Source organism: Ictidomys tridecemlineatus, chromosome 4 (genome assembly GCF_052094955.1).
Source record: "Ictidomys tridecemlineatus isolate mIctTri1 chromosome 4, mIctTri1.hap1, whole genome shotgun sequence".
NCBI lineage: Eukaryota > Metazoa > Chordata > Mammalia > Rodentia > Sciuridae > Ictidomys > Ictidomys tridecemlineatus.
Window position 1 is genome coordinate 177,722,698 of NC_135480.1, and position 26,937 is coordinate 177,749,634.

At 45.0% G+C, this 26,937-nt stretch overlaps 2 protein-coding genes and 1 long non-coding RNA gene across 7 annotated transcripts in view; 1 reads left to right on the forward strand and 2 right to left on the reverse strand.

The window, feature by feature from the left end:
* Positions 1-10,210, reverse strand: part of Tbc1d2 (TBC1 domain family member 2) — a 47,253-nt gene extending 37,043 nt beyond the window's left edge. Inside the window, exons 1-3 of one of the 4 annotated variants that reach the window (XM_078047863.1) lie at positions 10,085-10,210; positions 9,150-9,600; positions 5,648-5,789 (exon numbers count right to left, since the gene is read on the reverse strand). In XM_078047863.1, coding sequence (XP_077903989.1) covers positions 5,648-5,789; positions 9,150-9,524 — 517 coding nt within the window. In that variant the 5' untranslated portion in view covers positions 9,525-9,600; positions 10,085-10,210. Of the gene's footprint in view, positions 1-5,647; positions 5,790-9,149; positions 9,767-10,084 lie in introns of those variants that run through there. The other 3 variants (XM_078047864.1, XM_078047865.1, XM_078047866.1) reach the window with 3 other exon arrangements.
* Positions 10,135-19,471, forward strand: LOC110598249 (uncharacterized). 2 transcript variants are annotated; one of them, XR_002484085.3, is made up of 3 exons: positions 10,135-10,274; positions 17,076-17,282; positions 17,588-19,471. It is a non-coding gene; the product is annotated as an uncharacterized LOC110598249 (long non-coding RNA). The 2 variants fall into 2 exon arrangements; XR_013438187.1 differs by having other exon boundaries at positions 17,076-17,278.
* Positions 19,472-20,577: 1,106 nt separating this feature from the next.
* On the reverse strand, positions 20,578-22,385 carry LOC144376907 (large ribosomal subunit protein eL29-like). The gene has a single exon (XM_078045166.1). The coding sequence runs from the start codon at positions 21,704-21,706 to the stop codon at positions 21,137-21,139; it is 570 nt and encodes a 189-aa protein (XP_077901292.1). The 5' UTR covers positions 21,707-22,385; the 3' UTR covers positions 20,578-21,136.
* Positions 22,386-26,937: the final 4,552 nt, after the last annotated feature.

The following is a 26,937-nucleotide window of genomic DNA, read 5'->3' on the forward strand; positions in this document are numbered from 1 at the left end:
TGGGTTTGATCCCTAGGACCCAAACAAAGCAAAACAAAACACCAGCCAGGGATGGTGGTACACACCTGTAATCCCAGCAGCTCAGGAGGCTGAGGCAGGAGAATTGCAAGTTCAAAGCCAGCCTCAGCAACTCAGTGAGCCATTGTCTCTAAATAAAATACATAAAAGGGCTTGGGATGTGGCTCAGTGGTTAAGCACATCTGGGTTCAATCCCTGGTACCAAACAAAACAAAAAACACTAGGAACAGGTTAAGCAAATCATTACGCCTTCATAAAAATGAAATATTACTCAACTATTTAAAATGATATTAATGAGCAATGTGTAAGAACACAGGGAACATAAATGAGATAACACTAAATGGAGTAAGCCAGATTTTTTTTAAAAAATGGAATTATAGTATGCTCTAAGGGTATAGAAAAAGTCTCAGAAATATATTCTTAACAGAAGTTAGGGCTGCATGACGGAATTAGGAGTGAGCTACTCTTATTAAGTTTTTCCCCAAAATTTTCTACAGTAAACATGGCTTACTTTTATAAACAAAAGAAAGAATATGTATTCATCAAAGATAATGTTTATAAAGAGATTTTCAAACACAGGTCCAGGGTCACAATCCTAAGTACCAAAACCAAAGAAGGACATTTTACAGTACTGGGGATTGAACTCAGGGGTGCTCCTACCACTAGCTACCTCCCAGCCCTCTTTTAAATTTTTTTCATTTTGAAACAAAGTCTTGCTACTTTGTTGAGGCTGGCCTCAAACTTGTGATCCTCTTGCCTCAACTTCTGGAGTAACTGGGATTAAAATTCAGTGCCACGGCACCTGGGAAAGTAGGACATTTTGTGTTATTATATGATCCAAAATACATTTAAATAAAAAGGGGGCAGGAGGTCCTATTATCACATCAACACTGATTTTCTGTATTCCAAATGTTCTGCTTAAATGAGGATTCTTTTATAGTGAGTGACTTCAAAATGTTTAATGTTAAGAAAAGTTTCCAGGCTAAGGAAACATTATTTGAAGTATAAAAGAGAGGAGGTGGCATGTTTAGAAGTTTATTTGGAGTGTACAATATGCGCACAAGAACCACAACCACTTATGGAATGGAACAATCTTGACAAATTAAGAAACTCACAAGGCAGCTGACATTTTTATTTGGAGCCCTTTGATTGAGATGGTAAAAAATTTAGGGTAGAGGAAATTTATTTTTGCATTACATCTGTAAAGAGGGTGTGGGTACAAAATGTAAGTATAATTGTGGAAGTCAAGGAGAGTTGTTTGACTAAAGAAAAACTGCAATCACCGAAACAGCATGGATAACACATTTGCTAATTCCCAATAGGCTCCACTGGATCCCACAGGCTGGCCAGTACCAGGAAACACCAAAGCCACTCTTTTGAGGTTCTCCCTTCAATTCACCCTCTCATCACACCTAGACAAGGTGTCTACCCTGAGGTTTCCAAGTGTGGCTAAAAAAGTGAGATGAATCATAACTGTGGGAAGCTCAAAGCCTATGAAGCCAGCAAGGGGAAAATGCACACACTTCTGAAATATCAGGTAGGCTGGAGCCGGGGCAGGGGGCCATTCTATAAGGTGGAGACAGAATCCTTCTGACTAGAGCAAGGGAAGATCTTTTGGAGAAGGAACGCTAGAAATGGGACTTGGGGCTGGGATTGATCTGAATCTGCCTAAGGAATAAGGGAGGATCTTTCTGTGTCACATACAGGCAGCAGGGAGAGGTTCCAGAACCAGAGCTAAGAATGCAAATAGGGACCCAGGGGACAGAAAGTTGGGAAAGTCACTTGGGAAGGAGTATAGCTAAGAGGCTGGATCGCATCTGGTCCCAAATGGGGTGGGGGTGGGTGGGGAGGCAGTACAGTTTAAGCAGGAGCCTGAAGTACTAAATCTGGCTTTGGTTGGAATATCTGAGGCCAACCCATTTCTATGGGGTGACACTATGACTTGGCTAGAAATCACTTTTAAAAAAGCAGAAAGGATACTCTCTACCTTGTCTCCTTAAGAGTTAAAGTACACAAAATTATTTAGAACAGGCTAAAATCCCACAATGTGTACTCAAATCTTTCAGCGTATTCTTTAATCCAGACTTTGAACTGATTCAAAGTATTTTGTTGTTTATCAATACTTTAACCACTTTCTTCTCCCTCATTCAGAACAATCAAAACATTAGTTTTCCTAAGATTTTAATGTCTTACCAAGTACTTCCTTAACTGCTGATATTTGCTCTCCTATAACTCCAACAATTTACCAATGAGGAAAGAGCAGCTCAGAGAACACGAGCTTCATGGCCAAGGTCAGAGCTAGCAGGTGACAGTTGAGGACTCAAGTGCAGTCTTCCTCTTGCTTTTCTCATTAAGCCACATGACTCATCAGGGAAAGGAGACTGTTACAGATGGGAGGGGTTGCCAAGGAGGGCACAAGCTCATGCAGGGGGTGTAAGAGATAGGTCATACATGGTGGCCATGCCACAGCTGAGGTTAATGCTTCCCACAGGAGACAAAATACATGACCCAAGGCCTTGCCCTCTCTAGCCTCATTCCTCCAGGGAGAAATGCCCTCAACGAGGTGACCACATAATGCATACTTGGTAGCATTTGTTTATAATTCTCCTTTTGCCTGAGCCCTAGGAGCTGCCCATCACCAGTGGGAAGAAGACACTGTCTAGACAAGAAAGGGCCCAGGAGGTCACTGCTTCCCTGGAGAGCCCTTGGCAGATGGCTGAGTGCCTTCTCAGCTTTGGGAGGGGTGTATGAGTCCACAGAGTATGGTTCAAATTTCAGGGCAGACATTTCCTAACTAGTGAGCTTCAGCTGCTTCTTCTGTACCATGTGAATAATGCCCATGAAATTTTTGTAAGGACTAGTAATAAGATACAAGCTCTAACATCATAATTTTATGATGATAGACATGTATAAATGTCACCTACATATTGAAGCTTACCTTGACAATGTACTATTATTATAAATCTATTGGTTTCCCTTTGATCTTTCTTGACTCTATGGAGACCACTGTTTAGGAGAAGTACAAAATAAAGTTGTAAATACTAAAATACTGTAGAGATCATGACTTGCAGATTGCTCAAGGCAGGGACTAAAGAATTTTTACAAGACGGAGCTTCTGTGAGTCAAAGTCAGATGTGGGTCAGAAGGTTTTTGCCGCCTGGGAGTGGCCCCTGTTTCCTCAGGAAAGGGAAGGGCCTCCTGCTCGGACAGCTGCTAATCCAGGCCTTGTCAGCTTGCTCAAGACTCCACAAACAACACTCAGGGGTCTTGGGAAGATTTCCTCTCAGGCCCTGGGTCCAGGAGGTTGTGGGCTTGCTACGGGACAAGGAAAGGCTTCAGGAGGGGAGCCTGAGTCTCTGTGTCCTTAGTCCCACACTAGCATCCACCTTGGTACACCAGTGAGTGCCCTGGTCATCATGACAACACACCCCCTGCCTGATGGCCTCAGCAGGGGTGGCCCTCAGCAGGCCTGGCCAAGTATGCTGAAGCAAAGATACAGAACTAAAGAACTTAGACCAGGTTTGTCACAGCAGAAAAGGACTGTGGGATCTCAGGGCTACACTTTGAACAACCTAGTTCTTCAAATTTCAGTTCAAGACATACAGGAAGGAGGATTTCTCCTTACTTATAGTCTATACCATGTGAATCATGCCCATGAGATTTTTGTAAGGACTAGTAAGATACAAGCTGACTTCAGCAGTTATGTCAACTCAGGCTGCCATTTTATACAGAGCCAGGGTTGTCTGGCTTCCTGACAGAGGGGACTTGGGGCCTAAGCAAAAGTACAAATGCAAAGAGACCCTGTAAAGGGCTGCCTGAAAGAATTATTGATGATTATTAGTAATAACCAAAGAAGCAGTTATTATACTAGTAATAGCATGTATGTGTGTGCACTATTATGTGCACATGCTAGTATAATAGCAATAGTTTATGTGTGTTCTCATGACCATAATAGAATGTTTATGTATGTGCCTATATATGCACACAAATTATAATTGTATTAGGACAGTTCCCTTGTATTGAGCACTTTCTAGATGTCTGACTTCATGTCATGAGCTTCACATTCCTTCCTCTGTGTAATCATAAAGTTCAATGTGTTCACCCATATTCATTCCACAAATATCTTCATGCCAGGCAGAGCACCAAGGACTGGGTCACAGGTTGACAAAGAAAAGATCCCTGCACTTACAGGCTAGTGGGCAGAGACTAACAAGGACACTGGTAATCAGAACACAATGTGACATGCCTCCTTAGCAATGTTTGAAAAAAGTATCGGGGTCCATACAGAGTCCAGAAGGGAAAGTCCCAGAGTGTGTCCAAGAGGAGGCTGACAAGATGAGGAGGTGACACTAGAACTCCACCTTAGAGAATAAGCAGAAATCTGCCAGGTGAAGAGGGACAGCGGAGCCTCATCTGGTGCTGCTGATGTGTAGACACAAGGTGGGCACTAGGGGGAAGGCTGGAAGGCTGGCAGAGTAGGATCAGGAGAGACGAGCCCTGGGCACCATGCAAGGAGTTGAGTGGCCCTGCATGGTGGGCGGCCAGGGAGGAGGGTAGCAGGCTTAGGTTCCCATTTTAGAAAGCTCACTCAGGCCACAGTGAGGGGCCAGGTTCAGGCACAGGGATAGAAGTGGAGACACTAGAGTGGAGGCTGCTGTGATTTTCTGGCTGAGAGATGAGATCTAAACCAGGCGGTGGCAGTGAGGAAGGCCTGGGGCTGACATGTGGGTTGGAGGGCAAGAGCGGGCAGCATGGTGCCTGGCTGCACTGGCTGCCTGAGAATGAGGAAGTGTGGAGGGTGACTTGCAAGTGCTGGGGCAATGGGTATGGGGGGCCACGTACCAAGGGAAGGGAAGCTGGGTCAAGGGTCAAGAACAGATGTACTCAGTTTTGCAAAGTATCCAGGTGATGCGTGGCCAGAAGTCCTGCCTTTGCTTCTTTGGCCTCCCCATCAACTGGAATGCAGCCCTTTAGATCCCTGTGGCTCCTTCAGGGCCAGCTGAGCGGTGTCAGGTGTGATCTCCTAGGCTCCTCCATGTGGGGATGTTCTAGGATCTGGGGTCAAGACACTTCTCTATGGGTCACCAGGGAGCAAAGGATTCTGTCTTCTGGAAACACCAGGGATAAGACTGCTCATCTAAAATGCCCAGTACAGAAGTGCTTGGTGAGGAGCTGGGCTAACGCTGCATTCTCTCACTCACCCTCCTCACAGCCACTCTGGGCAAGTTCCACTTCTTGAGATGTCCCATAAATCTCATCCTAACAGTAGGTAATATCTATTGGGCTCTGACATGGTACAGGTATTGCTCTAACCATTTCAAGTGTATGGATTCATTTACTCTCCATAATAACCTCAGGAAGCAGGGATAATTTATTAACCTCATTTTATAGAGAAAGAAACGGAAGCTCAGGCAGGCTAAGCAACTTGCTTGAAATCACACAGGATTAGGATGTGCACCCACTGGGCTGGCCTCAGAGCCCGAATCCCTGCCCTAAGGATTCGAATCCCAAGTCACATCCTGGTACTCTGCTTTCTTTGCAGAGGGCTCCTCCCACTCACTCCCATTGGCAGGGTAAAGGCTTGGCCACCAGCCCTGGGTGTGCAGCAGGAGGCCAGCCTATTCAGTACCTAGCTCGAGGTGCAGGGTGGGCCCATTCCCAGCCAGGGTGGCATCAGGGGCGGCAGGAAGTGCAGGAGGGCTGTTGTGGAACTCCCAGCGCTTCATCTGCAGCTGCTGCAGCCAGTACAACATCACTTGCTTGGTGGCGGCCTGAGAAGCACAAGGATTAATTGGCAAGGCCCTGTGCCTGCAGAATAGCATTAAGTATGGGACATAGGGAAGGTCACTGGAGGCTAGGACACTGTCTGTTCCCAGGGGGTAGAAATTGATTCTGTGGAATATCACATGCTTCTTGGCCACAGCTCAAGCTCTGGTCTTCTACTCAGGTTTCTCAACCTCTGTAGGCCGGTTTCCTCATCTGTGCTATGGTGACAATAACATCTGTGCTATGGTGACAATCCATGAAATCAAAGTGGTTATGAGTATGAAATGAGATAAGGGAAATTAAGTGCCCTGCACGGTACTTGACAGGGCAGGTATTCAAGATATGCTTATTAGATGGAGGAACACAGGTACTGTGAGAGCAGAAAGAACTCTGGCATCCTTTGGGTGGGTGCTAGACCATCACTCTCTCCTTGTGTGCTATCTCTAAGTCTTAACTGCATTTTTGTGGAATGGGGGTGATCCCTCCTGCCATGGAGTTGCATGGAAATCATGGATATGAATGGGGACCGAAGAGCCACATGTACACTGTGACAACATGACGATCCTTTATGTGCCCCAACATTCCAGATAAATTATGGGTGGACACTGGTCATTCATTAACCAGCATTAGACCACCCAAATACCCACTTTCACATCCATTCTTTGGCTGGATCCTCAGAGGTAGGCAAGGCAGGAGTGACCAGCCCTTTCTATAGATGGAGACACTTGGCTCTGAAGCAGCCCAGGTGTGTGGTGGTAGAACCCCGAGACTCCAATTTCAAAACAGGAACTTTGTTGTAATTTATGGCCAGGATATTTGTTACTTATATAATGAAGACCTGAGATCTGCTACAGTGGGCACAGAGGATGGGCAGTGTTCTGGGAGTGGGTGGTGAGCCTCAAAGACCTGCCTGCAATCAAAGCCACATAAGCATAGCAGCAATGTGGCTATGTGGCAATCAGGGAAGCTTCCCATCTTGAGAAAACCACAGATGAAACATGACCTCAGCCAGGGGCTCAGAAAAACGGCCCTCAGTCTGTTGTGAAGGTAATGTTCAGATCAAATGGTGCTTATTAGTCCTGTTTCCGTATACTGTTCCCAACAGACCTCTTAGGGCTTCATCATGACCTGAAGGCTGATAAACTCCAGACAAATCCAAACACCCTGTTTTATCACACAATTCATTTGACATATATATAAGTATATATGTCAAATATATATTGAGTACCTAGTGCCAGGAGTGATGGCACAAACCTGTAATCAGTGGCTCAGGAGACTGAGGCAGGAAGATAACGAGTTCAAAGCCAGCCTCAGCAACTTAATAAGGCCCTAAGCACCTGAATGAGACCCTGGCTCTAAATAAAATATAAAAAAAGAGCTGGGGATGTGGCTCAGTGGTGAAGCACCCCTGGGTTCAATCCCAGGTACAAATACATATATATATCACCTGTGATATGCATGCAAGGACTGTGCTAGGCACTGGAAGATACTGTGGTGAGCCAACACACATGGTCCCTGTTTAGACAACATCATATGGAGGTCCTGCAACCTCCTCATCCTGAGTCCCCTCCTGTCAGTGACTGATCCAGCCAGGCAGCCAGCTGGTTACTAGAGCCATCCCTGATGTCTCCCCTGCGTTCTATTTCCTATACATCTCTGGCCACTGCCATCTCCCTCTCTCCCCTGGAGCACAGATGTGTCTCATGCTTCATTCCCTCCTGGTAGGTAGCTGATAGGCTTCATGATTTGTTCCATAATGGATTTCTCTTGATTTGTTTTCTACCCAGTGGTCATGCTTTCTAAGCTTAAGCCTCTTAGACAACTTCCATAGCCTTCAGGGCAAAGTCCAAGCTCCTGAGCCTAACTCACAAATGCCCTTCCTTCTGCTTTCCATCTTTTGGGCCCCTGTATGGATCTCAAGCTCCTTGATTTGCTGGGACACTTGTGGCTGCATCATGTTTCTGATCTTTGCTCCCAGGGTTCTCTTGGCCTGGAGAACTATTATTGCTTTTGTCTGCTTGTTGAAAACTTAGTTCTTCTTTCAAACCTCAGGTGATGCCTTTCTAGACAGCTCCTTAACCCACCTATCAGCACACTTTTCTTACATAGACTTACCAGGGTATTTCCACAGCACATTTACTATGTCTGCCAGTTTCCCTGCCAGTCTCTCCCACCATACCTCAAGTTGTCTGGGCACTGTCAGGGGCAGGGAAGCCAGTGGCAGGTCTGACTTGGCTCCATATCCCAGAAACTGACACAGAGCAGGGCACATGTGAGGATCAATGGAATAGGAAAGGCCATGAGTTAGGAGGCCCTATACATAGCATTCAACATGTGGAAGGAGACACATGCCTGGGAAGCACATGATCTCTAAAATGCCTTTCCTAGCCTGAAATTCCTAGTTTCCATTATTTTAACTGTGTCCTCAAGCCTGGTCATCAGCCAAACACCACCAGAAACAAAACAAAACAAAACAAAACAAAAAACTAAACCTGTGGGCATCCACTGATGCCTGGTTAGCTGGAGGCTGTGGGGAGGGTGGGGAGGCAGAGTGGGGGAGGGAGGCTCTCTCCTTGCACACTCTTCTCTGATGCCCGCAGATATCTTAACCCAGATCTGTCTTTCCAATTAAGTGATGAGGTACTTCCTCTTAACATGAGCATTCTGATCTGGGTTCCAACATCCAGTGTGTGCATGTGTGTTCACTCAACAAACACTAAGTACCCACTAGTCTAGACATGCCTACACGACAATCTAGGTGTATCAGTGAATCCTACCTGTTTATCCTCCCAATCCCTGCCAATGTCAGCATTTACTCCCCTGGGCCCAAATATTAAGAAGTGAATCAGACTCCTTGTCTTGAGAATTGCAACAAACAATATCTTGACTATACTTCAGTTCCAAGTAAGAAAATTTAGGTAACTTTGTAGTGAGGAATACCCAAAAGTAAAAGCTTTTCTTTTCGGCAGTGCTGGGAATTGAATCCAGGAGTGCTCTACCACTGAGCTACATCCTCAGCCCTTTTTATTTTATTTCAAGACAGGGTCTCCCTAATTTGCTGAGGCTGGCCTTGAACTTGAGATTCTCCTCCTGCCTCTGCTTCCCAAATCGCTGGGATTAAAGGAGTGTGCCACCATAAGCGTTCCAAAAGTAAAAGTTTTAATACAGCACCGAGATGTAGAAAGACTACAGGATTCCAAGGGTGGACTACACCATTCTAAATGCCTGACCTCGGGCCATTCACTCCTTCTTTCTTTGACTCAGTTTCTTGATCCAGAAAAACGGGTCCCTCATTCTGGCCTGCAGGAATGAGGAAACGAGTGTGAAGCGCCTGGGAACTCGCCCCAGGAGACCGTTCCATTTACCTTCAGCGTGATGACCCGGTTGGGAGTCCTGATTTCGAAAGTCCCCTCCTCAGCGTCTGCCTTGCAGTCAAACACCGCACTGGAGAGGTCGATGCTGTCCAAGGGATTAGCATCCTGCGCGGTCCGCGAGTAATAGAGGTGGCATTTCCTCTCGTCGTAGAAGAACCAGCGGGATTTCCAGCTCCGGATGGGCCCTTTGCCGCCAAACTTACTTAAATATCCACAGAGTTTCTTGGGAGCCTCCTCCAGCGGCCGGCCGCAGCCCTCTGACTCCGCTGGAGGCACCGCCTCAGTGAGTTTGGCGGAGCCGGGAGGGTCTTCGGACTCGGCAGCGGAGGAGCAAGACTCAGGGGTGTCTTCCCGGGCGCCTGCCATCGCCGCTGTCGGGCCACCTCAGAGGGACAGGAGGTCCGCAGGACCCTAGGGGCCAAATGCGAGGCTCAGCCAGCACCTTAGAGAGAGAGAGAGAGAGAGAGAGAGAGAGAGAGAGACACACACACACACCTGAGAGGGGGCGGAGCCAACGGCGGACCCGCCCCCAGAAGGAGACCAGGACGCGGCTCTGCAGCTTGAGCGCCCAAACACAGCTAACCCAGGTGGGCGCGGTGGCCCCGCCCTCGCCTCAAACCAGGACCCGCCCTGCCTGCTGCCGGCTCCTCCCAGGCCCGCCCACTTCCGGCTTTTCCTCCGCTCCTGTCAGCCATCTTTACTGAGGGCAGCTGAGGTGCGTGAGGCGGGTGTCAAATCATTATCGTGGAGGCGCTGGGGTAGGTTAACCGTGAGAAGAAATATGGAAGGAGACGTCTGTCCCTGGCTACACTGCCCGCGTACGGCGCCCTCTGCTGCCTAATAGGCTGTCCGTCTTTTCCCTTGGTGGGCCGGCGCATCGCGCAGCCATTGGCTGAGAGGGTCGCCGGGCTTGGATCCCCACTTACGGCGCTGCTCGAGGTGCTCGGCTCCGGGACCTGCGCCCACCTCTTCGATTGGCGTGTCTTTAGCGCCCGGCCCGCGTCCTCCGCCTCGGTCCCGGCTCTCATTCGCCTCGTTCCAGCCCTTTCGCTGCGCTGCGGCGATCTGGAGTCACGCCTGGGGCTTGGAAGGGTTCCGAACATTTTCTAAATAAATGTAAGTACCTAGGGTCTGCCTAACTCGCCCAGTTTCCTACCTCACTTTACGTCTTTCCCTTAAATTTTCTCCCTGTAGCTCCCAAAGCACCTTTCTCTATTAGGGCTATGCAGCTCATTCCCGTCCGCCTCTCTTTTCGGGGCTTCCTCAGGTCCTGCTCTGCCCTCCGCGGCGAAACCCTACTGAGTGGTCAGTGACCCTAATGAGAAGCCAAGCGGGGTGAAGGCGAGGGCTGGGAGTGCATTTGCATGCTGTTCAGAGTCTGCTCGACCTTGTTTTTTTTTTTTTTTTCTCCTATAGAGGTAACTGTAGCTCTTACTCTTCCCCATCCAATTTATAAGCTCTAAATTCACATGCAGAGGCCACTGGAATTTTGTAGTCCCCTAGGTGAGAAGGTTGCACACAGTAAGCATTTCTCCTAAATGCCAGAAGAGATCTCTTAATTCATTATGATTTATTTTCTTGTTCTAAATAAACATTCATCATCCTTCCCAATTTTGTGTTCATACACAAAATCTGGATCCACACCTACCTTTAGAATTTTTTTTTTGTAAATAAATACGCGGGATGCCTTTGGGGCGAGGAGGGGGCGGGCAGGGAACAGATACTGGGGATTGATCCCAGGGGCACTTTACCACTGAGCTATAGTCCCAGATCTTTTATTTATTTATTTATTTATTTGAGAAAGAGCCTCAGCCTCCTAGATCGCTGGAATTACAGGCCTTTCTAATATTTACCAGAAAATAAGGATGGAGAGATCAGAATGCTATACTAAGAATATAGTATATATCAAGTAGAGAACATCTAGTCTTTTACATTGTGTTCCATGTCATAAAGAAATTTTTTATTCCAAAAAAGCAGAATTTAAGCTGGTGGTGCACATCTGTAATTTCAGTCACTTTGGAAGTTGAGTTCAATACCGGTCAGCAATTTTAGACCCTGTCTCAAAAAATTAAAAAAAAAAAATTGTAAAGTGCTGGTATGTAGTTTGGTGGCACAGTGGGGCCCTAGGTCCAATCCCCAGGACTGGGGCCAAAAATAGAGTAAGAAAAATCTTACAAAGGCTTGAAAGTGGTGTGTTAAAATCTCCCATTGTTGGGGCTGGGTATGTGGCTCAAGCAGTAGCACACTATCCTGGCATGCGTGCGACCCTCAGCACCACATACAAACAAAGATGTTGTGTCCGCAGAAAACTAAAAAAATAAATATGGAAAAAAAAATCTCCCATTGCAACTGTAGTATTTCCCGGTTTTCAGCAAGTGAATCTTCTATATTACCTACCATCCTTTGTGTTTACTGCTTTTTGCCTTGAGCTCTGCTTTACTGGCCTTTGATTACAGCTAACATTTACTGAACACTTATGCAGCCCTATGTTCTGTATTAAGAGAAACCCACAGGTGTGCACAGGGCCCATACCTCTCACTCCAGAAACTCAGGAGTCAGGAAAATCATGAATTTGAGGACAGCCTCAGCAACTTAGTGAGCTCCTCAGCAATTTAGCAAGATGAGGTCTCAAAAAGCATTGAGGATGTAGCTCAGTGGTAGAGTGCCCCTTGGTTCAGTTCTCAGTACCCCTCCCCTCAAAGAGTGGGCAGAATTTGCCTTAGTACTTTGTCCACAACGTATGAGGATTTGAAAATAATATGAAAAACCTAATCATATAATGAAATCTCTTGGACATAAAATAGATTGTCTAAATAACTGTTGGGTAAAAGGAAAAATAGAAGCTGCCAATATAAACCATTTGGTGGGGAGAGTAGAAGACAATAAAAACTGCATGTATCAAAATCCAGCACTGAATGCTTAAGTTACTGGAATTAATATGGACTCCAGGATCAGAATTTCAGCACAATTGATTATTTAATGTGAAACCTTGGATAAGATATTTTGGGCTGGGGATGTGGCTCAAGTGGTAGTGCACTCGCCTGGTGTGCGTGCGGCTCGGGTTCGATCCTCAGCACCACACACAAAGATGTTGTGTCTGCCAAAAACTAAATAAATAAATAAATAAATACTAAAATTCTCAAAAAAAAAAAAAAAAGATATTTTGCTTCCCTGAGTACCAGTTTTCTTATCTGTGAAATGATGGTAATACCTACCTCATAGGCTTGAAGGGAGGGTTGGTTACATAAGACTTGTAAAGCACTTACTATAGTACCTGCCATGTAGCAATCACTCAGTAAAAAGCTACTGTGGGATGTGGCGAGTATTAGCAGAGGGAATTTAATGCTTGTATTATTTTAGATGAATATAAAAACAACCATTCAACCAAATAAAAGCAAGAAGGAATCAACAAAGACAAAAGTTAAAAAACCACTGAATGACTAGTCTAACATAAGGAACATAAAATCTATCTATCTATATCTGTGCTTTACACATAAGATTTTTTTGTACCTCAGGAAACAATTTGTGCCCCCTTGGGAGAGTATTGCCCTAGTTGAAATGAATGGCATTGGGACATAGGAGAACATTAGAATTTCAAATCAGTGGGGGAAACAACTACTAAGTTTTCTTTAGATATTTACCTTTTACCATCTGTCTTAGTCCATTTGAACAGCTGTAAACAAAATACTTTAGACTGGGTAAATTTTTAAACAACAGAAATATATGTTCACAGTTCTGGAAGCTGGAGAGTCAAAGATCAAGGTGCTAGAAGATCCAGTGGCAAGAAATTGCTTTCTGTTTGAAAGCTGGCACTTCTTGGCACTTTCTCCAGGGGCAGAAAAAGCAAACTACCTCAAACTTCTTTTATAAGGACATTAATATTCATAAGGGTTCCACCCTAATGACCTAATCATCTCCTAATGGCCCCACTGCTTGATTCTATCACATTGGATATTAAGTTCAGACATAGAAAGTTTGGACACCAACATTTAGACCCTAGCACTATTTATCAAAATAGAGTTTGGGTTGGTAGAGAACTGTATTCAAAAAGTGAAATCACGACACAGTGTAATTGTAGTGGCACCCCTCCTCCACAGAAAATCTTAATGAAGCTTCTCCAGAAATCTTCACCATAATTGATCTTAGGACTATCAGCACAAGAATCTCTACAAAAGAGTTCAATGTAGTTAAAATTCTTATTTCCTATTGCTCTATCTTACTTGGCCTGGAAGAGATCAATACTCCAGGTGTTGAATGCCCCTTTACTAGTTTTTCACAAACATTGATGGACTGTTTAATATAAATAACAACATACATAATAGTTTGTAGGCATGTGCTGGCAAATGCAGAGTGTAATAAGAAAAATAGATTCTTTTATCTAGGCTCCTGGCCTTGGGCTGGAGCTTCACAGAGATGTTTACCTTTCAAAGATAAGAGAGGAGGTAACTAATTGGGCTCCATAGTAACATCTGGCAGGGGAGGGAAGAAAGGGGAGAAGAAGCTCTCCCTTTCTCAGGTGCTGTCCTTGAAGGGTTAACTTGTCCAGAACAGTGAAAGAAAAAGCTGTTTTGTGTGAACTTCTGCAGACTGTGAACTTCTGAGCCCCTCCCCTTACATGCTGGGTGTTAAGTTCTGAACCTGCCTGAATTCAGGGTTCAGGGGGATTAATTGATTACAGTGAAAGCTGTGCCCTCTGAACCTTGCTGTAGCCAAATGAAACTGTTTCCTGCTGTCTTTGGTGCCCTGTGTCCCCTACTACACAATGGAATATTATTCAGTTACAAAATGGATGAAATTGGAGGGCATTATGCTAAGTGAAATAAGCCAAAGGACAAATATTGTATGATCCCACTTATATGAGTACCTAGAATTGGCACAGTCATAGAGACAGAAAGTAGTTACTAGGGGCAGGAGGGAGGAGAAATGGGATTTATTGTAAAATGGGAACAGAATTAATTTCTTTTCTTTCTTTTTTTTTTTTTTTGGTACTGGGGTTTGAATCCTCTACTGGGGCCCTCTACCACTGAACTACACCTCCAGCCAAGATCTTGCTAAGTTGCTTAGGGCCTTGCTAAATTTCTGAGGATGGCTTTGAATTTGCAGTCCTCCTGCCTCAGCCTCCTGAATCTTTGGGATTACAGGCATGCACCACCACACCTGGCTAGAATTTCTTAAAAAAACACACACACACACACACAACATTTTATGAAGTTATGATTGATAAACAAAAATCTGTACATATTTAAAGTATACATCTTAATGAGTTTGGCAATAAGTATAAACTATGACACCGTCACCACAATCATTGCCATAAAAATATCCATCACCTCCACAAGTTTCCTGTCGCCCTCTTTCTACTTGTGATAACATGGGGTCTACCCCAATAGCAAAAATTTTAAGTGTACCATACAGTGTTGTTAACTGTCAGCACTACGCTGTATAGTAGATCTCTAGGGCTTAATCTTCATGACTGAGACGTTGTTCCCTTTGACCAATACTCCTCATTTTCTCCTGCCCCACCCCCTGGCAGCCACCATTCTGTACTTGGCTTCTACAACTTGAACTATTTGAGTTTTCTCATATAAGTGGTATCATGTAATATTTGCCCTTCCACATCTGGCTTGTTTCACTTGAAATACTGTCTCCAGGCCCATTCATGTTGTTGCGAATAGGCAGGATTTCCTTATTTTTTTTAAGCCAGGGTAGTATCCATTATGTGCTTATATCACATTTTCTTTATCCATTCTAATGGGTATGGAGTTTCTGTTTGAAATTATAAAAAAGTTCTAGAACTGGATAGTGGTGATAGTTGCACAACATTGTAAATGTACTTAATACCACAGAATTGTGCACTTAAAGGGGCTAAGATGGTAAATTTCATGTTATGTATATTTCACCATAAAATATTTTTAAAATGAAAAAAAAGACACAAGTAAAATAAAGACAACTAACTATTTATATACTCTTGGAGGGAAGAAAGGCCTTCCTAAGAGCTGTATCAAAGACAAAAAAAGGGAAAACTCAAGCTTGCGGGGCTGATCACAGCAACATTTCAAATGTGTATGCAGAAAAAAACCGGGAACCATATAAAAAGACAAATGCAATGTGGGAAAAGTATTTAAAATACATTTACATCAAATAGATTATAGGTTTAATATTTATAAACAGTACATAAAAGTCAGTAAGAACCAAGGACGGTGGCACACACCTGTAGTCCCAGCAGCTCGGGAGGCTGAGACAGGAGGATCTCAAGTTCAAAGCCAGCCTCACCAAAGGTGAGGTGCTTAGCAACTCAATAAGACCCCGTCTCTAAATAAAATACAAACTAGGGATGGGGATGTGGCTCAATGGTTGACTGTCTCTGAGTTCAATCCCCAGTACAAAAAAAAAAAAAAGTAAGACAAAAGAATGGAAATTATCATCAAAGCAATAAACCATTCATCAAAGATAGGACATAAATGGCCAATAAATGTGTAAAGAACTAAACACTTTTATACCTCTCTGCTACTTTTTACTTCTTAATGTGGCCAGATCTTTTGTCAGACAAATCTCTGTCCCTTGAATGGGAGACAATAGCTACTTGAGTCTTTGCTGGACAGAGTGCTGTAAACTGAAGCAGGGCATATTCAAGATACCTAAGCAATGAGAGCAGAAACTTCAGGAGTTTGCATGTTCTATGATTTAAGAATTCCACTGTAAGAATGTGTTATAAGAAAAACAATCATACATGCTTACAAATATGCTCATCATAGCATTATTTACTACATAGGAAAATTGGAAGCAATATAAATGTCCAAACCCCAGAAGTTAATCAAATAAGTGATTAAAGACATTTTTTTGCATAAAGGATATTGGGTAATATGGAAAATATTAGGTTAAAATGTAGGCCACAGAACTATTTCCAGAGAACAATTACTATTTGGTAAGGAAAGAAATACGTGTCGTATGTACATAAAAATAAGATTGAAAAGATAACAGACTATTGATATTTTTCTCTTAAGTTGTTATGATCTTTTTGCTTTTCTGTGTTTTTCATAATTAAAATATGCAATTGTTAAAGTCTATAAAATTGTTTAAGTCTATAAAATATACACTGTAAATACACTTCTGTTCCGGTACTTAAGTTGCTCCAAAGTTGAACACCTGTAATCCCCGCTCAGGAGGCAGAGGCAGGAGGATCACAAGTTCAAAGCCAGCCTCAGGAACTAAGCGAGGCCCTAAGCAAGTTAGTGAGTCCTCGTCTCTAAAAAATAAATAACTGCCCCTGAGAGTTCAATTTCTAGTACAAAAAAAACAAAACCAAACAGCAACAACAACAACACAACAACAAAAAACGGTCCAGCTCGCGGCACAGGGAGCGAGCCCGGGGCCGCGGAGCCGCGAGGCCGCCGTTTCAAGCACCGCGGGCCCAGGGTCCGTTAGCGGCGGCTGCGGCGGGACCAGCAGAGCTGCGGGGCCGGAGGTGGGTGTGGCGCGGCTCCCGGAGAGGCCGGCGGAGCCAGCGGGCAACCGCAGCGAGCCAGGTGCGGCGGCCGGGTCTGCCGGGTGGAGACCTCCGGGTGGGGACCCTCCCCAGCCCCGCCCCTGCAGGAGCCTCCAGCCCCCTGAGCACCTCCCTCAGGGCCGGGCTCGGTGACCTCGGCGTCCATCCCCACCCTCGACCCAGCCCGGACTCCGAGGGCCTGACGCCCAGGCCCGCACGACCCCCCAGCACCTGCCCCTGGAACCCCTGCCCCGCAGGCAGGCCCCCTGTCGCTCCCTCCTACCCAGGGCCTCCTATCCCGTCCATCCCGCCCTTCTACATTCAGACCCTTCCAGCCCTGTCGCTTCCTGTGACGAACCTGCTGAGTCCCTCCCCGCAATACAATGCAGCAGAGTCCTGGAAAACAAAAATACGATCAGAAATTTTTTTTCCAGGGGTACCACCTACAGCCTTGTCCTGATGGAGATGGCAGATGACCTTGGAAGGGTGGGAGAAGCATCTGGCAGGAGCAGCAGCTGCAGCAGTCCAGCTGCCAGCCACCCTCTCCAGACACTGAAATCCAGAAAGCAACTAGCTAGAAGTAAATCAAGTCTACACTGGCTCAAGGGGAGCAAGTCTCCATTTACAAAGGATCAAGGCAAGTGAGTTCCATCTACACTGGCTCAGGGGAGTGAGTCTCTGTCTATACTGAGCATGAGAGTGAGCACAGTGGGCCAGGCCTTGGAGAGCTGGGCTCCTGTCCTTGCTATAAGGCCTCCCCCTTTCTTTTCTTTTTTAATTTGCCTTTTTAAAAATGATCTTTGGAACATCAATTCTATTATACAGTTTGTGAGAAACAGAAATTTATTAAGAACCATCCGTCTGATCCCAGAAACAGGGAAAGGACAGAGAGGAGCCAGGCAGGGGGAAGTATCCCGAAGAAAAAAGTCCATGATGTCTCTTGCAGGTGCCAGCAGAGGAAGCTCCTCCGGCTGGCTGGAGCCTCTGGGGAGAAGCCTGAGCCAGTTTGTCCACTTCACTTCTGCAGCTGTTTGAGTCCACGCCTGATCAGTGCCTCCACCATGACGTCAGGATCCACAGGGCCCAGGGGCTTCTGGCTGTCCACTGGTTTTGTCTGTCTCAGTCCTTCATTTTCATTGGAGCCACTCTGTTTCTCAATCTAGCACGTTTCTGCCCTCCTTCCATGGGAGCCACTTTTTTTCTGAATGCCAGCCTGCAGAAGCTTGTCATGCAACTGTTGTTCAATGCAGGAGGTGATCCTCCTGGTCACTCTTTTCCAACCCTTGCTGTTGTCATGGAATTGCCCTGTGGAGGTACCTTGGGAGAAATTGCTGCTGTGTCCTGTGACCCACCTACTGAGGATCCTCAAGGCGTTGGGTATGGGGGGCACAGGGTCATACTGGGAGGCTATGCTGGGAGTGGGGGTCCTCGCATGCAGGAAGTGAAGGCGAATGGCAGGCATGCTGGCTTTCCCACCGCCCTTCTGCCCTGACTGCTTGGTCTCCTCAGGCAGTTGCTGTTCTCAAGGGAAGGTGGGAAGGGTGGGCTCACTGGCACTGCTCTTTGGGCAGACAGGGAGATTGGAAGGATCCGTGGGGCCTGAGCATGGGACCTGTGCAACCCCCCAAGGCACGTGTTTCACCTGGAACTTGTGGCCTGCTGCTGGCTTTTCTGGTGTTGGAGTATCAGGTACATGGCCATTGCGTCATCGTATTTTCGATTTGCTCATGTGACCTATTGTCACAATTGTGAGGTCTAGGTGTTGGGAGAGTGGCTCACTAGAACAACTGGGCCAATAGTCCTCACTCTGGCTCAGCCGTGGATGCCCCAGGATCTGCTCTACTGTGGACCTCTGTGTGGGGTCCAACATCATTATTTGGTGTACAGGGGATATTTTACCTTTCATGCATGATCAGCTCCTTCCTATGGAAATGGGTGTCTCCCTGTGAGCATCAAGTATAGAACGACACCCAGATTCCGGATGTCCACAGGGGAGCCCTCATGTTTTTTCCTCTAGATGACTTCAGAGTTAAGGTATTTGACAGAGTGCCCCAGAACTTGTTTAACTTACACCTAGTCATGAATCTGGTGCTTGGGCTGAAGTCAATGAGTTTGATGTTGCCTCTGGCATCCACCAGGATGTTTCTCACCTTCAGGTCAAGGAGAACAATACCCTTCTTGTGGCAGTAGCCCATGGCATTTGGGATCTGCCTGAACAGTCTCTGGGCCTCCTCCTCTTGGGATGTAGGGCCATAGCTATCCCCCAACTGCATATTCCATGATGACATAGATATTTTTGATGGTCTCAATGACCTGAAGGAGCTGGATCACGTTTTGGTGCTCCACAGCCTTCAGCCTATCCGGTTCAGATAAGATGGGGATGTTCTGTTCTACCTTTGGTAGAACTTTCACGACCATCTCTGTCCCAGTTGAGGAGATGGCGGGTTACTTTCACCTGGGCAAAGCCACCCTGTCCAATGTTCCTCAGAACCTGATAATGGTCCATGAAGGAGATAGAAAAGGATAGGCAGTGGAGAGTAGGGAAGGGTCAGTAAAGGTCATCAAGAGGGCAAGCACGAGAACAGCCATTTTAACATGCCCCAACATGTTATAAAGCAGTTCTGGTTTCCATGTCACAGCGTGGCTGTGTAATCTGGGACAACTGAGATACCAAGAGCCAGTCAAGAGGAGTTTATCAACTTCTCCTTAGGTGCCTTTAAAAGAAGGAACATTGTAAGACTGAAATGGCACTTTTACCACTCTCAGGTGCCCTGCACTCAAGAGTTCTGTCTTTCACCTTTTTTAAGTAAAATTCCTGCTCGCTTGTTTACTTTGGTGTCTGTAGTGTTCATTCTTCGACTCCGTGGAACACAAACCCAATTCCAACTAGGCCCCTGTAGCACTGAACCATCCCTAACTCCTGTTACCACACATCCTAAGTAGGAACACCAACTAAGGATGCTAGAAAAATAAGACAAAACCAAAAGACAAAGCAACAAAAATCCAGATTAAATATTTTAAATTAATTTCCAAAAAGCAAAAATAGTCAAATCCTGCCCCTAACTGTCTCTGCTATGAGCCCATGGTGGGGAGAGAGGAGCAGGCTGTACAAACCTCAGAAACTTGACTGCTAGAATTTTCATTTTCCTGTGCCTTGATTTCCTGGTTTGTAAAATAAGGATCACACAAGGCCTGCTCAGGACGTCAGAATTACTCTGTTGAATGTTTGTGAAAACCAAAAGGAAATAATGGAAAATATTTGGTTTGTTTCCCACACCTGCACTAATAACCAATACGCTCGGAGGGGTTGCTCCAGGGGCAAAAGGAAAAAAGAGAGAAAAAAAAGATCTGTTTTAAGTTTGAAGACTTTAGAAAGGAACCACTGTGGGCCAAGATGCATGAATTGCTCTGTATCCCAATGGTGCATTTTCGTTTATTGTATCAAAATATGATCAATACCCTTCTCTGTTCCTTTTCTTCTACTATATTAGCTATAACAAGAGGTTGTCAGAAAGCGACATCTTGTGGCCTTTTTGAGTTCTGCCCTTATGCATTTTTAACATTCCCAAAATCTTTGTCAAGGGATTAAAAGAGGCACCAAGCAATGTCCCTAACCCCCAACATGTGCAAAACAGGTTACTAATTTGGCACCCTTAGGCCCACATGTCCTAACTATTCCTTTAATCCATTTATTTATTGAATGGCTGAAAACTATAAAGTCATATAACAATCATGCGTTTATGCACTAATAGGGTATTATACTCCAAGTTTTTTGAATCATCATCTATGTTAGTGGTGTTTTTTTTTTGCTTACTATGGGATAATTTTAGTTCTTTTATTAATATAACTTACATGAATGTGATTATACAGTTTTATTGAAAATATTTTTTAAAAAACCTTGGTTATTTCTAAATAGAAAACATCATATACTTTCTCAGGTATCTATTTGTTATAGTTTGAATCTGAAATATCCCCCAAAGGCTCATTGAAGACTTAGTCCCCAGTTCAATAATGTTCAGAGGTGAAGCTTTGGGAAGAGATGGATCACAAGGCCTCTGATTTCATCAATGGCTTAATCCATGGATGGGTTCCTAGCTGGACTGTTGGGAGGTGGTGGAGACTGTAGTAGGGGAGACCTACTTGAAGGGAGTTGGTCCTGGGGAACTGTGTCTTAATCCTAGTGGTCTTCTGCCACCACACCCTTCCACGACGATATTTCTACCTTGGAGTCACCCTACCAGGGGTCTGAAACTTCAGAAGCTGAATCAAAAGACATCTTTCCTTCTGTAAGCTGATTTTCTCAGATATTTCATTACAGCAACAGGAAACTAACAATATTTTTCGAGTAATATGGTTTCCTATTAATAAGCTCAAAGAATTCACGTTTTACATGTATGATATTCAAGTACACGTGTTAAGACAATGAGGTTCACTTAAACCCACAAGTCATTTGCAAATAGGAATTTTTTTTTTTTTTAAGATCTTGCCTTTGGAATTATTTGTACAAACAGCACAGGAGGATACCAGTTCCCATAGACAGGGGCTCAGGGGTCACACCAGTCCTTCTGTCCTTATTTGCAGGGACCTTGGCACCCTTGGGGGCCTGAACACCTTTGGGAACAGGAGCTGGAGCCAGAGCCGGAGCCGGAGCTGATACTGGAGCTGGAGTTGCAGCCTGGGTCTTGGCTTGGGCTTTGGCCTTTGGCCGGCTGAGCCTGGGATCCCTGGCCATGTGGGCACGAGCACGCTTCCCGTGCTTGGGATGGGCTAGCAAGGCAAGGCGATCAAGCTTATGGCTGGCATCCTTTGGCATCTTGGGCTTAACTTCCTTAGGCTTTTCAGGGGCCTTGGTAGCCTTGGCACGTGCACTCATGGCCTTGGCATTGTTTGCCTGCATTTTTTTCAGGCCCTTCTTATTGTGCTTCTTGGCAAAATGCATATTTCTCAGGAACTTGGGGTCTACCCCCTTAAGAGATAAATATCTTTGTGATCGGGGTTTCTTGATGCCATTTCTGTGCCATTTTCGGGACTGGTTGTGTGTGGTGTGGTTCTTGGACTTGGCCATGTTGTGAGCTGCCGCTCTTGGAGTGGTTGAGACCACAAATAGGAGTTCTTATTGTTAGTTTTTGCAACAACAATAACAACAAAATGAAAATCCTGATTTAGACAGTGATTACCAAAAACTGAAGGACAGAAAAATAATCTTCAGCTTTGCATGTATACCTCATAATATAACATGACTTCGGACCCAAATGGGCTCTCCAAGCTACCTGGTGGGACCCTGGTAACAAAAACTCCATCACTCAAATCTTGACCAAACATAATGGGAATTCAGCCCCTCATTTCAAGCACTGTGCCTAGTTAGGGAATCTTAGAAGGGATCACCTGGCCTGGCACACATGGAACCCTCTTCTGTTTTAAATTTTGTTTGGATTCTGAATGTGAAAAAGATTCTTTAAAAGAAACTTCAGTTCTAGGGAAATATGATTTTAACGTTATTGTGTATTTCATTTTTTGCAAGTGGGTACTGAGGATTGAACTCAGGGGCACCCCACCACTGAGCCTCATCCCCAGCCCTATTTTGTATTTTATTTAGAGGCAGGGTCTCACTGAGTTGCCTAGTGCCTCGCTTTTGCTAAGGCTGGCTTTGAACCCTTGATTCTCCTGCTTCAGCCTCTGAAGCCACTGGGATTACAGGTGTGCACCACTGAGCCCAGCATGTATTTCATTTTTTTAAAAATTTATATATTTTACTGTGTTTCTGGGACTCAAGCCCAGGGCTTCACACAAATGGTTTAACATTTAGCTAAACCCAGACTATTATTTTGTGTTTTAAAGAATGAGAAAACCCAGGGAATGTTTTTAGTTTAATTTTCACAAATTTTTAAGTTGGAGAAATGCAAAACTAGAATTCTGTGTTTTTTCTTCTTATTGTAAGCCTGGCAAGAAATCCTTTACTGGGTGGAGGAGGAAATTCCCATGGGATACTATGTGTCAAATCTTAGCAGTGTCTCCACAACTTTTCTAGTGTTGTCTCTGGAGTTGGTGTTTGGATCTAAATTCTGGCTCTATCACTCACTAGCTGGGTAATATGGTGTGAGTAACTTAACTTCTCTGTACCTGAGTATCATTATCTTTATAAATAAGGGTAATTATAATACCTACTCCTTAGTGTTGTTTGGTATTATTTCAAGTGCTTAGCATAGTATCTATTCTGTAGAGGTCATTTAATAACCCAAGTGTGGTGGCACATGCCGGTAAGCCCAGCAACTCGGGAAATCAAGGCAGGAGAATCACAAATTTAGGGCCAGCCTGGTCAACTTAGTAGGACTCTCTCAAAATAAAAAATAAAAGACCTGGAAATGTAGCTCAGTGGTAGTGCATCCTGGGTTTAATCCCCAGTACAATTATTATGCATTCTAAGAAACTTTGGTTCTCGACACTAGTAGGAAACTTCCAACATTTATTTGATCCAGGTCATTGTCCAAACTCTCTCATTTCTATTCCAGGTTAGCAGACTAGATAGTTTTCTGTTTGTTGTTGGTTTCATTAAGTACTGGGAGACTTTAGCTCTCCTAAATAGAAATCAGCTATATAGCAAAGTTCCTTTAAAGAGGATTAACATCCTGATAAAAACATTAAAAAAAAGGGTGGGGTGGGATGGGTGTGTATACAGCTCAGTATAGCACTTGCCTGGACTTTACCAAGTTCCTGGGTTTAATCTCCAGCATTGGAAACAAAGTAAAAACAAAGTAAAATAGCCTATGTTCTGCAGAGGTTGTGGACCTTTGTGGTCTACCAGTTGCCCCAAATCCCAGGTGTTGCCTGTCCCTTTTCTTTTGGGTTTCTGAGAGCCTAACCCAAGGTTTCGCACAGGCAGCCTTTTGGTGAGCTCCTGGGCTCTTCACAAATCTTCAGGGCAGCTCAGAGGAACAGGCACAGGGAGGGAGGGAGAACTGAAGTGGATGCAGCTCTGCACCATTGTTTCAGATGAAGGTTGAGAGCCATAGAATATGGAAAAGTTGCCCACTCAAATGCCTGCAGAGAGAAGGCAGGTAATGATATACACCCTGAGCTAAGTGGGCTGGGTGTAAAGGAAAACCCTACAGGGCAGGCAGAATGCTAAATGTCAACTGATGCTCAGATGTGAGTATTAACAGCATGGTGGAGGCTGTGGGAATTAAAGAACATATGGTCTATATAAAAGAGGCCCTCTATCAGCTCTGTTCTGTTTTTCACAGAAACTAGAAATGCAGATTTTATTTAAATAATAATAATTATTATTATAAAAACACTTTGTAGGCAAACACTGTGCAAATGAAAGAAAACACATTTCCCTCATAGGACATGCATGTCATCAATTTGCATCTGTGCTTCGAGTCTTTGGGCTTCTCCATTCCAATCTCTCAACCAATGTAGGAATTCTTCTTGTCTCCCTGTTTGAACTCTTCCCTGGTGCCATGGTCACTTCCTTAATAGGCTCTCCATCCCACTATGTAAATATTATTTTTACTGATTCAAAATTGCCTTTGTGGAATTTGCTACAGTTTGTCCCCCTTTTTCCTTTTGGGAGAGATCTTAGTCTGTGTTCTGTTGCTGTAACAAAATACCAGAGGCTGGATGATTTGTAAACAGAGGTTTATTTGGCTCTCAGTTTTGGAAATGGGAAATCTAAGATTGGGGCAGACCTATATGTCTGGCCTCCATTGAGGGCCTCCCTGGCTATGCTTCCACATGGCAGAAAAGCAGAAAGAGAGGTAGCTGTGGGTAGAAGGTGCTAAGCATGTGGGATGGTTTCACCTTATGAGAATCACTTTTGTGGGAACTAACCAGGGTCTTGTGAAAACTCCTTTAGTCCTTTCAGAGGTTAGCACCCCCAGTGACAGCCATCTTCCATGAGGCTCCACCTCTTAGAGGTTCCACCACATCTCACATTCCACGCTGGGAGACCAAGCTTCCAGCATGTGAACTTCTGGGTGACACTGAAACCACATCAGAAAGTAAGGCAACGCCTCTAATGTATGAGGACTTCCTGCAGGAGGAGACAGTGACATGCTGGGCTCTCCCACTGCCCCAGTCTTCCTTGAACTGTGACACCCATGAAATGGGTTCTAGGCTTGTCACTATCCAGTCCCTTCCTCCAGACCTGCTCCTTCAGAAACTTCATGATCAGCACTGGAGTTCTGGTGGCAGGCAGACAATTATGTAGACAGCCTGTACCTTTCATCTCCCAGGTGCTGAGCAAATGGCGACATCTTCCCTGCCAAACTGCATCTCTCCTTTTCCTTGTGGTGCTGGGGTTGGAACCCAGAGCCTTATGCATGCTGGGCAAGTGCATTACCACTGAGCCCACATTTCACCCTTCGATGTTATTTGGGGGTAATCAGGGACTGGAGAGAGGAAAGGTCTCATTTCTGCAAAGCCATGTGGAAAAGCAGGCCAGCTTTACTGTGGAAGGCATTCCTTTGAGATGATGCATGCGATTCTCACAGATACTGTGTTTGTGTATTACCTGGGACCTCAGAATCTCTGAGGTCAGCAATGAGATTCAGAAGCCCATCTCAGTCATTCAAGCTGCCAGGGAGTCTGGGGATAGGTGCCAGGCATCTCTGGAGAACACAAGGAATGTTGGGCAGGATTGAGCCTCCCCAAGAAGTATGGGTCACCCCAGCCATGGCCTTGCAAGGGTGGGAGAGGATATGGGTGGGCATGTCATTATACCCCAAAGGCCTGAAGAGCCCCTCCCTAGTGTCCCACCCAGTCCTTTTAGAACTTCTCACCAGAACCGGTGTTAGGATGTGCTGGGGGCAGGAGTGGTGCCTTGAAATTGTGGGGCACTGAGGGATGTCTGTGTAGGGGGAGCAGCTATAGGTTTGGGGATGAGGTTCCCCAGCCTTGAAGGATATCACCTCTGAATACAATTAATGATGACTCTGCAAGGACATATACAAATATAAATATAAATATGTGCAATTTTTTAAACAAAAATGTTATCATCTCCCTAAGCATGGTGCTGCACGCCTGTAATCCCAACAACACAGGAGGCTGAGGCATGAGGATCACAAGGCCAACCTCAGCAAGGCCAGCCTCAGCAGCTTAGCAAGGCTCTAAGCACCTTAGCCAAGGTCCTCTCACAAAGTAGATGGGGGGTGGGGAGGCTGGGGATGTGATTCCGTGGTTAAGTGACCCTGGGTTCCATCCTTGGCATAAAAAATGAAATGAAATAAAATAAATAAAAAGGAGATGTAGGTCACTGGTAAAGTACCCCTGGGTTTAGCCCCGCCCCCCCCAAAAGAAGCTGTCATCTCACTGTTTCTTCCTTAATATTATATATACTATGGAGATCTTTTAAAGCAATAGGTATAGATCTACCATGTTCTCTTTCACAGCTGGACAGTGTGCCATAGCATGACTGTATCTTAACATTAAGGTGAGTTCTAATTTTTTCTAAATATTAAAGAGTGTTGCAGGGCTGGGGCTGGGGCTCCATGGAGAGCATTTGCCTCCCATGTGTGAAGCACAGGATTCCATCCTCAGCACCACATAAAAATAAATAAATAAAATAAAGGTATTGTGTCCATCTACAACTAAAATATATATCAGGGGTAGAATGAAGAGGGACAGGGTCGGTGGGCAGCCTGACAAAGGGTCTTGTCTCTGTACAGCTTCTGCTATGAGAACTGCTTGGGAGCTCTGCCACTGCTGCTTCTGTCCACAGAGGTGCCTCTCCCAGACACCCCTGCCCTCCAAATCAGGTCCCCAAGACCGGGGATCTGCCAGGGGCCAGTTTCTGTATCTAACAGGCATTGCTCCAAGCTGTTGGCTTGCCTTGAGAGGCTCTCAGACTGGGGCCTAGACCCTTGGGGGATGCCACAGGTGAATCTCAGGAATCTGCACCTCTAATAACATTAAAATAAAAGATGTGTTTTCATTTCAAGATAATCTAAACAAAATTAAGTAAGCATACCTGGGTCATCTGCAGCCAGCTACTTCTGCTGAGACAGATGAAGACTGAATAGTTGTTTGGCTTTTATACAAAGGCTCTAAGCATAAGTTTATGTTTTAGTCAGCTTTTTCACTGCTGTGACTAAAGGACCCGACCAGCACAATTGTAGGGGAGAAAAGGTTTATTAAGGGGCTCACGATTTCAGAGGTCTTTGTTCATAGAAGGCTGGTTTGATTCTTCAGGGCTCGAGGTGAGGCTGAACATCATGGCAGAAGAGTGGGCAGGGAGAACCAATTCACATGATAATCATTTGAATGATAATGATTTGAATCAAGCTCCAGATTCAAATA